We start from the raw sequence: 13,314 nt of genomic DNA on the forward strand, positions 1-13,314 counted from the left end.
GCCTCACCCGCGGCTTTCTTGGGGCCGCCTCCCTTCCTCTGGGGGTGTCGTGACTTCGGCTGCTTTTATTCAGCTCCGGAGCTAATTCCCCGGCGGAGCAGCCCCCGGGCGAGCCCGACCCCTCCCTCTGGGCCCCCGGCTCTGCCGGCGCTGCCGCCTCGGCTCTGCGTGTGGGAATGATGTGCGCATTGGAGGGTCCAAGTTCTTCACGTGCCTGGGGTGTCCTCCCATTTTTTTCTTAGGGAACCAATTCATATTAATCCTACTAATCAGTAAATGCGAGGCAGCGGCAGGAGACACAAACGCTATTTTCCCGCTTGATTCCGAGAACCTCTTCGATTTTTATTTTTATTTTTATTTTTAAAGAGGGAGACGATGGACTGAGCAGATCAACACCATGGAGTCTCGGGTCTTACTGAGAACATTTTGTTTGATCTTCGGTCTCGGAGCAGGTGAGTGGCCCAGAGATGGGGCGGGGGATGGGATGGCCCCCGCCTGGGGGCAGCCGGAGCTGGTTGGGGACGCCTTGCTTTTCCTCAATCCGAAGTAGGTCTGGAGTGGGAAGCTTGGAGTAGGGGGTGGGTTTGCATTTGGATTTTTCTGTGCTTGCCTTGGAGACGCTAGGGCGGGTCACACCCCTAGTCCGGGGTCTAAGGGCCGAGGGGGAACTTGGCACCGAGAGGGGTTTAAAGTAGGTCAGGGAAATGGGACTGGGTGCTCCGCTATTTAAAGCTTGGCTGCTGATCTCAGGTAAGGCTTCGCACGGCGGAGGAGGGAGTCGCCTCCCTCATCAGTTCCCAATTATTATCTCTTAGACTCGGTTCTTTGCTGCCCTGGAGGAAGAGGCTTGCATTTTGATGGAGGTTTTTCTTTCTCCCCCACCCTCCCACCAGTTTGGGGGCTTGGTGTGGACCCCTCTCTACAGATTGACGTCTTAACAGAGTTAGAACTTGGGGAGTCCACGACTGGAGTGCGCCAGGTCCCCGGGCTGCATAATGGGACGAAAGCCTTTCTCTTTCAAGGTATGGAGTGCGCGCCGAGTCCCCAGTGCGGTTTCAGTTCCGATAACCCAGGAGGGAGTTGTCCTCGCAGCTCCTCCTAACTTCTGTATTGCCTCATGGATGATGACAGTAATCTGGACCTGAGATATGGAGGGGTTAACGTGACAGACACACACCTTCCATATCTTTTTAAGTGGTTTGGTTTTTCTCCCCTCCCGCCCCCACCTCCTTACTTTGTACTCTTGCCAGTTCTAATGGATAGTTCCTTAATTACTGTACAGAAACTCCGATGGCAGATGGTTGATTTTAGAGTCTGGGGAACAATGAATTATAGCACAAACGCCTCATTTGGGTGAAATTGATTTAGGTAGAAAATAGGATAGCTTAATCTTAGTTAAGACACTGCTCTCTGAAAGTTCCAGGTACAATGGTGCCTGGTTGGGAAGAATTTCTTTATGTGGAGTAGCTTTCTGGAAAAATGAATACCTCTCAATAATTTTATCTACTGTATATCACAAACATACTATATGTAAAACGATTTCTTATTGAAAGATCACGATTCTACTCTAACAATGTCAAGAGAAAGAATAATATTCTCTTAAATATGATTTTGAAAATCTTTCAAATAAATTTTAATTCAAAGGTATATCTTGTATCACCATTAATTGTATACTTAATATAATAAAACTTTTCTTTTAAGTCAGTGGACGTTGGCCATACATGAATGTCTACATTATAATTTATATATAAAAGTATAGTTTGAAGCAAATTCCAATACATCAAGCTGTCACCTTTGATTTACCAAAGCTTTTGAATATTGCTTGATTTGTGGTAAGATGTAATATGAGATTCTAAAAGGTAGCTAAACACATACAGAAAGATTCGTTTCATATATGGTGAAGTACAGATGAAGGCAAAAGAGAAATGAAGTTTGGTGTAACATAGCTGATGAACTGACTAAGCTAGCCACCCTGAGTTTTCTTGTGTGATTTTGGTGCCATGGCTTCATAATTACTAAAGAGTTGGATGTGCAAAATAAAACCACTTCAGCAAATCTGCCACCAAGAAACAGAAATAAAATAAAACTTGAATGTCTCAGTAGTGGTGTTGTTGCCTGACATAGCCAGTATGTGTCACCATGGACAGTAGCACTAAAGCTTACAACCGGGAAAAGGAGGAAATTGACATGTGCTGCAGTTATTTAAAACAAGCTTACTCTTATAAAAAATGTAATTTTCTGTTTTAATTATGGTGAGCCCACTAACTATTTCTATTGTGATAAATATTTGTGATGATGTTTTATTTACTGAAACGTCTTTTGCGGTGAGGGGTAGAGGTGCAGCCTAGCTATCGAATCCTTTAAAAAGAATGACTAAATCTAATAAAGGAAATAAAACTAGACTGTCAGCAAAATTCACAAAGTGGAAGAGAAGTGTCATTAGGGATAAGCTTCTGGCTTTTTCTTCCTTTTTTCTTCTTTTTAAAACCTCTGATTTTCAGTCCCTGTGAACTGGAAGCGAAGTTATTTCAGGACTGCTAATTTGAGTAACTGAAAAGCTTTACAGAAGCTAACGCTCCTAATAAACAAATGATGTTGAAGTGCCCTTAAAATTTCCAAAGCTCCTTTAAATTATACTAGTGTTCTTAGTTTTCTCAGAAGAGTATCTGAGCTGTCACAACTAGAAACCTTCAGGACTGTGATTTTATGTTCTTATGCTAGACAATTAGACAATTTCTAGGAAATAGTCTCAAGGCACAAATATCTTTTCCTGGTTACTTTTTTTAAAGCAATATTTAGTATTCATCTTTATTTAAATTGCCAGTTCATCAAGGTAGGCATTGTGTTGCAAATGAATTGTCCACTGTAACTACTTATCAATGCATATCAATGAATTGATTTTATTTCCTTGTTGGTACTAAAGCCCTGCACTGAGTAAATGCCTAACAAATCTAGTTTTTGAGAACTGAAGATATAAAATTTCATTTCCTGCCAAATTATGAGCTTTATTTCATATAGCCAATCAATCAGCAAGTATTTGCTACCTGCTGTGTTCTCAGTAGGCATATGTTACTGATCTATTGATTATGCTCTACTAACTTCTTTTATTCTGAGATTTAGATTATCAATTGACAACAGGTGGATCTTTGGCTCTGCTTGGTAGTTCTGCATTACCTTGGAAATATCTTTTCTCTGCTATTAGAAAATATTGTTAAGAAGCCACTTCTAACTCCTACTGCTTCACGGGGATTCCATGGCTTTTAGAGAGACAAAAGCTTTTAGACTCTGAAGATTTGATGGATTTGATTTATGGTCAATTGAGGGTGTTGCAGATATTTTCATATAGTGTGTCAAATATCATAGCAGGATGGTAACAAATTACAAAACTTGTGAGATGCTCTCAGATTTCACATGAACCTATCAGATAAGTTACTTTGTGCTATCAAATATGTTCTATATAGATGGAAGAGATTTTGAACCATTAAATTTCTCCTGCAGTGATAAAACCATCTTCTTTTGTCTCTTAGCTTTAAAATAAAGAAATCTGAGCATATAATTTCCCAATGACTTTTGCTCGTTTAATATTGCTTCTCCTTTTGACTACTTCATTATTCTCTGTGGTGCTATTTAAGATGCTTGTAATTCAGTGCTTTTTGAAACTATAAATAACTTTTGTAAATTATTGTGCAATATGAATCTATATTAATAATTATATTTTATTATATATGATAATAAAAGCAAGTGGGAATATATTTCCAAGTCATATCTGGTTTTTATCATAATAGCAACTGTATCACTAAAAATTTAGTATCACTAAAATTGTTTTGTTGTTGTTGAAATTTGATTTGTAGCTGAATTGGAAATTGAAGTAAGAAGATGCTAAATTAGATCATCCTTTAATAAATGTGGCTTTTTATGTGTGCCAGTTATAATCACTTTCAAAAGGAAAAAGTATCCAAGCAACAGTTTGGAATCTACATCAAAATCTAAGTATTTCTAGCTTCAGTCTGACTCATAGCCACAAAAATATATTACATTTTTAAAAAATAGAGGACTGAATGCTGACAATGAAAAAGACCTCTGAAGGCTTGTAAAGAGTTCTGAAATCTTAAGGACTAGTGTAATTGTAGATAGAATTCTACCTACTTACCTTGTTTAAAGTCTAGGAAATATTTGTAATGATAATGTTCTTTCTTCTCTGTACATGAGAGACCAAGAAAGAGAGCATAAGAAACACAGTTCTAGCACTTTCTAGCAATGTGAGCATGATTTTTAGATCTTTGGTTTTAACACTTTCTTTGGCCAGATTCCCAAAGTTGATAGTTTCATCTGTTGGTTTAATAAAATTTCTTCTAAGGTGTTCACAGATTTTATGATATCATTAATCCCCGCAAGAGAAGTAAGATAAAATCAAAGCATATTTTCTTCCTGAGTTGGTAATTTAAAAATAAGCTTAGTAGTTATTTTTTTTAAAGAACTTTAAGATTTTAAAGGGAAAAAAACGTCCACAAGCCTACTCTTAGGTCAGTATTTAAAAACAGGACTGAAATTGGGCATTTGGTGTTAGGCCATTGACTTTATTAGGTAAAGGTAGCTGCATTAAGGAAAGCAAGCTTGTAATGAGTATTTGTCAATATGATGGTCAGTGGACATCCATGGACTAGGGACAGTGGTCATTGGTGCCCCAATAGAATAGAATAACACAGTGAAAAAGAGATGGGCTTAGAAGTCAAGATAGACCCAAGTGGAATCTCATTAGTTGTTTTACTATGGTGAAGTTACTCAATTTCTCTGAATTTCAGCACCCTCAATTATAAAATTAATGTTGTTATCGGGATTAAAGGAGATATGTTCATTCATTTAAATAAATTTTTGTTGTGCAGTTGTATTCTGCTAGGTGTTAGGCATGAAGCAAAGGAATAAGTTAGAACTTTACTTTCAGAGTGTCTTAAAGATAGTCATTAAATAAATATTTACACGGATAATAATTTAATCACTGTTAAGGTAAATGCTATGAAGAAAAACTAAGAGTGCAATGGGAATCTGTAATCTAGGGAGTCACAGGATCAGGGAGACTATCTTTGAAGAAGAGTCATTTAAGCTGATAGCTGAAGGATACTTAGTCTGTAGAAGAGGGGCTAGGGGGATTCAGAGAGGGAGAATCACAGAGACAAAGGAAATAGCATGAACCAAGATCCCAAGCCTGGAATGAGCATTGTGCATTTGAAAAAAATGGAAGAAATTCAGAGTAGTGGAAGCATATGGTTGTGATATGAAATGATCACAAATGAAGAGAGCAGAGACCAGATTACAGGGTAGGCCATGTTAATAGAAGAGAATTGAAAATTTGTCATTACATAAAGATATATTGTGGTAGGCAGAATAATGCTTCCTCAAAGATGTTCATGTCCTAATACTAGGAACCTGATACTGTGTTATGTTACCTGTCAAGAGGAAATTAAGATGTATGTAGAGTTGCGGTTGGTAATCAACTGACCTTAGGGTAAGAACTATTCTGGATTCTATGGTTAGTCCCCATGTAATCACAAAGGTCCTTTAGATCTGGAAGAGGGAGCTAGAAGAGTCAGTGTCAGTGATGCAATGAGAGAATGACTCAACCTGCCATTGCTGCCTTTGAAGATAAAAGTAGGCCATGAGCCAAAGAGTGTGGGCTGTCCTGAGAAGGTGAAAAAGGCAAGAAAATGGATTTTCCCTTAGAGTGTCCAGCGCTGCTGACACTTGATTTTAGCCCATTTCTGACCTCCAGAACTGTGAGTTAATAAATTGTGTTGACTGAAGTCACTAAGCTTGTGGTGATTTTTTATAGCAGCAATAGGAAACTAGTACAGATTTTGATATGTGGACGTGGGGGCTGCTGTAAGAAATACCCAAAAATGTGGAAGTGGCTTTGCAATTGGGAAATGGGCATAGACTCGAAGAATTTTGAAGAGCATTATAGGAAAACCTAGATTGTCTTGAATAGACTGTTAGGAACAATATGGTGATGGCAATTCTACTAGGAAGGATTTAGAAGAAAATGAAGAGTGTGATAGAGGAATCCTAAATCACCTTAGAGAATTCTTAAATTGTCATGTACTGTTGGTTATGTGGACATTAAAGACACTTGCCCCTGGGAGCTTGGATAGAAATCAGGAACATGCTATTGCAAACTAGAGGAAAGGGGATCCTTGTTATGTAGTGGCAGAAAGCTTAGCTAAATTGTGTCCTGCAGTTATGTGCAAAGTAAAGCTTGTAAATATGAACTTAGGTATTTAGCTGAGGTGATTTATGTGCACATTATTGAAGGTGCAGCTTGGGTTTTTCGTACTGCTTCCTCTAGTAAAAAGTGAGAGGAGAGAGGCAGATTGAAGGAAAAACTATTAAGCAGAATGAAACCAGAACTTGATATTTGGGAAATTCTCAGCCTCCCAGATTGAAAATGTTGCTAAAGTGAGGAGATTCATTGTCAGGAATGCCTGCCTTGGAGAGAAAGCCGATCGTTTTCTAGGGAAAACGTTTTGCTAGGGTCTCAGAAGTAAGGTCAGAGTACTCAGTCACATAGAGGGCTCTTTGAAGAAATTGAACATGCAACTCATGGATTCCCTCAAACATCTCAGCAGAAGCCAGTTACAGAGATAAATGTAGCCAAGAAATATCTGTGGAGGAGCCTCTTGTCTAATGGAGTAAATCACCATGACACATATGGGGGGACCCATGTGGTTCTTGAGAATACTATACCAGCAAAAATGCAACTGGCTGGGCCTGAAAAGGGAAGTGAGGATGTAGTAAAAGAAGGTTGTTGATCCCTAAAATTCTACAAGCAAGAAACAAGCTGATTAATCTACTCAGCTGCAAACACGAACCACCTTTTATGAAAAAATAAGGTTGACTAAGAGGGTACAACTGAGAGCCCAGAAGGCACAGCTGAGATCCCAGAGGGTGGAGCCACGACCACAGAGGATTATTCCTAGACTTTAAAATCAAATATAATTTGCCTAGCTGGATTTCAAAGTTGCATGAGTCTGATGTCTAATTTTTAAACTTCTATTTTCTCTCTTTTTGCATGGGAATGTCTATAATTATTATCCCATGTCTATTGCACCATTGTATTTTGGGAGCAGACATCTTGTTTCTTGAGCTTGACAGGTTCACAGATGGAGAGGAACTGTGCCTCGGGATGGATGGTACCCAAGGCCTCATTTGTACCTGATTTAGGTGTTGACATTTGGGGCTTTTGAATTGATAAGATTTAGACCAGATTTAAACTTCGAGTTGATATTCTACTGAGTTGAGACTTTGGGGACTTTTGGGTAGAGTGAATATATTTTGCATGTGGGATGCATATGAATCTTTGGGTGTGAAAGACGGGCTGTTGTAGGCTGAATAACGGTCTCCCAACCGTTTACATACTAAACCCTCAGAACCTGTAAATATAGTATGTTACTTGGCAAGGGGGGGGATTAAGGTTACAAAAGCAATTAAGGTTGGTAGAGCGTCCGGGTGGCTCAACTGGTTAAGCGTCTGACTCTTTATTTTGGCTCAGGTCGTGATCTCACGGTTCATGGGTTCAAGCCCCAAGTTGGGCTCTGTGCTGAGTCAGCTTGGGATTCTCTCTCTCTCTCTCTCTCTCTCTGTCTGTCTCTCACTGCCCCTCCTCAGCTCATGTGTACTTGCTCTCTCTCAAAATAAACCAACATTTTAAAAAAAGAAGTAGTTAAGGTTGCTAATCAGGTGACATCAAATATGGAGATTATCCTGGATTATCTGAGTGGGTCCCATGTAATCATAAGGATACCTTAATTTACGGAAGAGGGAAGTAGAGGCATCAGTGTCAGTGTGATGCATTGTGAGAAAGACTTGATAGGTCATTGCTGGTTTTGAAGTTGGAAGCTGGTTGTGAGCCAAGGAATGTGGGAAGCTCCTAGAAGCTATAAAAAGCAAAAAAAAAAAAAAAAAAAAAAAAAAAGGATTTTTCTTTTAGAACTTCTAGGAGAAACACAGCCCTGCAAACACCTTGATTTTAGCCTAATGAATTCATTTTGGACTTCTGACCCTCAGAACTGTGAAATAATAAATTTGCATTGATTCAGCCATTAAAGTGATATGTTACAGCAACCATAGGAAACTAATATATATGTTAAACATTAGCATCCATTTGTTTTGTAACTGAATTAAATTTTATTTTGAGGCCTCTCTCTACTATGCATGAGAGTGTGTTTGTAGGGTTGTTGGAAACTTGAATTAGCTGGTTCAAGTTATGTTAGTCATTTGTAGTTTAAAATAGTTTCTGGGGCATCTGGGTGGCTCAGTTGGTTAAGTGTCTGACTTAGGCTCAGGTCATAACCTCACGGTTTGTGAGTTTGATGCCCGCAGGGGGCTCTGTGTTGACAGGGCGGAGCTTGGAGCCTGCTTCAGAGTCTGTGCCTCCCTCTCTCTCTGCCCCTCCCCTGCTCGCTCACTCACTCGCTCTCTCTCTCAAAAATAAATAAACGTTAGAAAAAATTAAAATAATTTCTTAACGTGTAAAGTCAGAGGCTTCATACTGAATGCTGAGTCTTTAAGAAATTCTCTTCATCGTTTAGCTATGAGATCATTCTGGGAGCAAATAACAAAATCAAGCACCAGGCTTTTTGATTCTATTTATTTAAAAAAAAATTTTTTTTAACGTTTATTTATTTTTGAGACAGAGAGAGACAGAGCATGAACGGGGGAGGGTCAGAGAGAGAGGGAAACACAGAATCCGAAACAGGCTCCAGGCTCTGAGCAGGTCAGCACAGAGCCCGACGCGGGGCTCGAACTCACGGACCGCGAGATCATGACCTGAGCCGAAGACGGCCGCCCAACCGACTGAGCCACCCAGGCGCCCCGATTGTATTTATTTTTTAAAAATAGACCCTTCCTCCCTCAAAAGGTTAATTCAGAAGCGGAGGGGGGAAAATTAGCATGAATATTTTAGAAGCAGAATGGATAACACTTAGCATGGTGTTTGGCACCCAGTGAGTGTGGTAGGCATAATTATGGGCAGGGGCAAGCATAACTGGAAGTCTTTATCAAAAGTGCCAGGGATTTCTGTGGGATGCCAACTAGGTTTGGTTTGGGAGGAGCTGGAGCAGTCTTGACAATCTCCAACAAGTGGGTGACTTTGAATGTCATGGCTGAGGCATACCCTGGATAGCAGTTAAAGTGAAGAGCCTCCACCTTTCTTTTCCTTTATTCCATCTCCCACTGGATCCTTGTCCTCATGTTGGTCCCAGAATCCAGTCTTGCAGACACCTACCCTCTTTCCCATTCTTGTTAATACCTGCCTATAATTCAATACCTGCTAACTGATAACTTAGGTATCAGACATTAAGGCCTTATAGTGTGATATGTCTCCTGTTGATTTTACTTCAATTCTATTAGTTGTTTTTTGTTTGTTTGTTTGTTTTGTTTTTTACTGCAGTGCTTTTGTGTATAAGAATGGGGCACACAGTATAATGGGGGGATGTTTACATAAAATATTAGAGGAGGTAAAATAGGAACTGAGACTTAATTATAAATAGTGAAGAAGATAAATAGTGAAGAAGATGATGGGCATTGAAGAGGGCATCTTTTGGGATGAGCACTGGGTGCTGTATGGAAACCAATTTGACAATAAATTTCATATATTAAAAAAATAAAAAAAAATACTGAAGAAGGAAGTTTGGGACTTTATCTTAAAGAATGAAGCTAATTCCGATTCTGTATCTCCCTCTCTCTCTGCCTCTCCCCCATTCATGCTCTGTCTCTCTCTGTCTCAAAAATAAATAAACGTTAAAAAAAATATTAAGAAAAAAAGAATGAAGCTAAAAACTATGAAAATTGTATGTCTCAGTGTATATATGGCTGAGTGTATGTAATCATTTAACTGAGTTAAAAACAGAGCAAATAGAGCAAAATCAAGTGGTGTGTGTGTGTGTGTGTGGTGTGTGTGTGTGTGTGTGTTTGCAAAAACATGTGAGGGCTCTCTCTTTATCCTTTTAATGCAAAACCATTATGTTTTGATGTTTGTCATAATGGTAAAATTTTTATTTTTTATTTTTATCTACCTGTGTCAGACCACCAGAAGTAAGTGCCTTTGTGTGTCATTTGAGCACTTTTCTCACATGGTTTTTTATAGACTCTGTGAAAATTTTCATCTTTTGCTAGCTAGGTTTCAGTTAGAATCAACACTGAAGAGGTAGATATATGTGCAAACTCGTTTTATAAGCAAATGCTTTATTACTGGATATTTTTTGTAATGATGGCTTTTGTTTCACTCTGTAAACTCATTTGTTGGAACTCAGAAATGGGCCACTGTAATTAAAAAGAACTAGGGAGAGAGCTGGTGGGAAGAAAAGTGGAGGCTGACTCTTCCCTTTCCTGTTTGGCCTGCTGCCAGCCATTGGGCCCTCGGACAATTGTTTACCGAGTCATTCTTAATGGTGCCTCTGCTGACGTTCTTCATTCTGGGGAAGGGATGGGGAACCCAGGCAACCACATATCTTTCTCTACAAAGGGAGGATTTAGAATGAGGACAGCAGACCACTGCTCTGAAAGGTCATACTCTAATGGCCTGGACATAGGGAAGAAATGATGGAAGGGACTGTAAATTCATAGTGAGACGCAGTAGTAGTTGGGTCCATGGACTCCAGAGCTGGACATGTTGTGTTTGAATCCTTTGTTCACTAGTTGCATGACCTTGATCTTGTTCCTTAACTAATCTCTGAGATAAAAGCAGCACTACTTCTTAGAGTTGATGTGTAGATAGATTGTGGATGAAACTGTGTCTGACATTTACCAAACATCTAATGTATTTTAAGTATTTTTTTTGATTTTCGAATTAGCTTAGCAGCAAACCATGCTCCTTGGATTATTTTAGGGGCTTCCTGGTAGAAGCGGTGGGTTTTGTGAGGGAGCTGAGGTGAAGTGATTTTCACATGAGGCAGAGAAGACACATGAAGGTAAACTGAAGTGGGGGAGAAACCGGCCCTGAAACATCTTCTGTTCTGTTTTTAATGTCTTGGTTCTACGGGTGGAAGAGAATATGCAGATGTGGGTGGAGAGGAATGAGAACACATGGCAGATTTGGAGAGGAAGGAGTGTAATTTGCCTTGTTGCACCACTGTTCAGAAGTGGGGGGACCAGAGAGAAAACCCACAAAAGAAGATTCATAGCATAGCTCCTCTGTAGGCACCCAAACACACTACTTTCTAGGCATATTGAAAGTTTAGCTTAGTGTTTGAGTTGTGACAAGTGTTAGCAGTTCTGAGGAACAAACGACATGATGGGGGCATTACTTGGCTCTGTTGGGGTAAGCTTGGCTTTCCTCGGCAAGGTGGGAACTGGTGGTGGAGGATAATATTTCAGGAGTCTTCAACGTTAGCCCAGGAGCCAGTGTTAATGTTGACAGAACTGTTGGGGTGGTCTTGTGGATCCTCTGTGAATTGGGGTCACTTTCCTTCCATTTCCTGCTACTTCTTGAGTATCTTGCTGGCATATATTCTTTATTTCTATAGTCCAGAGTCCCTGTGTCAAATTTTTATCCCAGTGGCCCCCTGAGACCCTGGTCTTGAGTGACTTGCTGTATTGTTTCCCTATTAAGACTGTAAGATCCCTAGGGAACTGGTCATGCTCTATGTTTCTTCTGGCCACCAACAACTCTATGCCAGTTCCTTCTCTGGTTCTTCCTGATTTTTTTTTCCTTTTACATATTATTCAGGAGTCAGCTAAGCTGTCACTTTGACTACAAATCCTTCCTTTGGTGGAATTATTGTTTCTTCCTCTGTGTTCTCTTAGCATCTTCTATTAAAACAACCATCTCACTGTATTACTTTATTAAAGCTTTCTTGTTTTTATGTAAAAAAATCTGACCAGTTTTCTTTTCGTTGTTACCACTTTCCTGATCCAAGCCACCACTATACTCTGGATTACTGTGGTAGGCTCTTATGTGGTCTTCCTGCTTATGCTTTTGCTCCTCTGTAGGCTGTTCTCAACAGAGTTGCCAGAGTGATCTTTTATTATTTTTATTTTTTAAATGTTTATTTATTTATTTTGCCAGTGAAGGGTGAAGAGAGAGGGGAGAGAGAATCCCAAGCAGGCTCTGTGCTGTCAGCAGAGATCCTGACCCAGGGCTCTATCTCAGGAACTGTGAGATTATGACCTGAGCCGAAATCAAGAGTTGGACACTTAACTCACTGAACCACCCTGGTGCTCCCAGAGCAATCTTTTAAAAATGCAATGCATATCATGTTACTGGCTTGTCCCATTCAGTGGTTCTTCATTTCACTCAAAAGATGAAGTTCTTATTATGCCCTACAAAGACCTGCATGATCAATTCCACCACCCCATTACTTTTCCGGCCTAATCAGTTCATCCCTCCCTTTGCTCACTTTGCTTTAACTCCAGCGGCTTCCTTGCTGTTCCTCAAACAGGCCAGTTACTCTTCTGCCTCAGGGCCTTTGCACTGGTTGTTTGCCTGGAATTCTCCCCCCCCTCCCCCCCATATATCTGCATGTTTTCCCCTATCCTTCAAATGTATTCTCTAATATCAGTTTTTTAAAATAAGGCCTACTCTTACCACTGAGTAAAATTTCAGGTAGTCCTATACCTCACAAGTACTCTTGATACTCCTTGTTCTGATTTGTTAGTGTTCGTAGCATTTATCATCTAACATGCTATGTAATACACTTATATATCATTTGCTATCATTTGTTTAGCATCTGTCTCTCCTGCTAGAAATTAAGCTCAATAAGAACAGGGATTTTTGAATGCTTTATTCACTGATATGTAACCCAACTGTCTAGCATACAGTAAGAACTCCATAAAAATTTGTCCCATGGATGTATTTATTTTGCTGACTAGTTTGTGATCTCTTTAAGGCTTGTTTCTTCTTGTAGTGTCCTATCATGCACATGAGCATAATGTGCTCAGGCAAATATCGGTAAGTGAATATTTGTGGCATTGAATTGAGTCCAAGTATTCACTGCAGATCTGATTTTTTTGGGGTGACATTGTTATGTTTTATATTTATGTAACTTTAAAGAAGGCTAAAGAACTCTTCTTTTGAGTCAAAACACCTACTACTTTCTTCTTTAGTCATGGGAAAAGGTAAGAAGGTTGAAAGACATGGAGATGGCACAAAAACAGACACATAGACCAATGGAATAGAATAGAAACCCCAGAACTAGACCCACAAACGTATGGCCAACTAATCTTTGACAAAGCAGGAAAGAACATCCAATGGAAAAAAGACAGTCTCTTTAACAAATGGTGCTGGGAGAACTGGACAGCAACAGGCAGAAGGTTGAAACTAGA

General features: G+C 39.6%; 1 protein-coding gene across 4 annotated transcripts in view; it reads left to right on the forward strand.

The window, feature by feature from the left end:
* Positions 1-13,314, forward strand: part of NELL2 (neural EGFL like 2) — a 400,719-nt gene that overhangs the window by 59,440 nt on the left and 327,965 nt on the right. For 3 of the 4 annotated variants that reach the window (XM_086713602.1, XM_025930858.2, XM_086713604.1), the window contains exons 2-3: positions 367-452; positions 894-1,022. In XM_086713602.1, the coding sequence (XP_086569728.1) occupies positions 398-452; positions 894-1,022 (184 nt within the window). In that variant the 5' untranslated portion in view covers positions 367-397. Of the gene's footprint in view, positions 1-366; positions 453-689; positions 751-893; positions 1,023-13,314 lie in introns of those variants that run through there. The other variant, XM_086713603.1, reaches the window with a different exon arrangement.

Source organism: Puma concolor, chromosome B4, assembly GCF_028749965.1.
Source record: "Puma concolor isolate L17-30 chromosome B4, mPumCon1.1.hap2, whole genome shotgun sequence".
Lineage (NCBI taxonomy): Eukaryota > Metazoa > Chordata > Mammalia > Carnivora > Felidae > Puma > Puma concolor.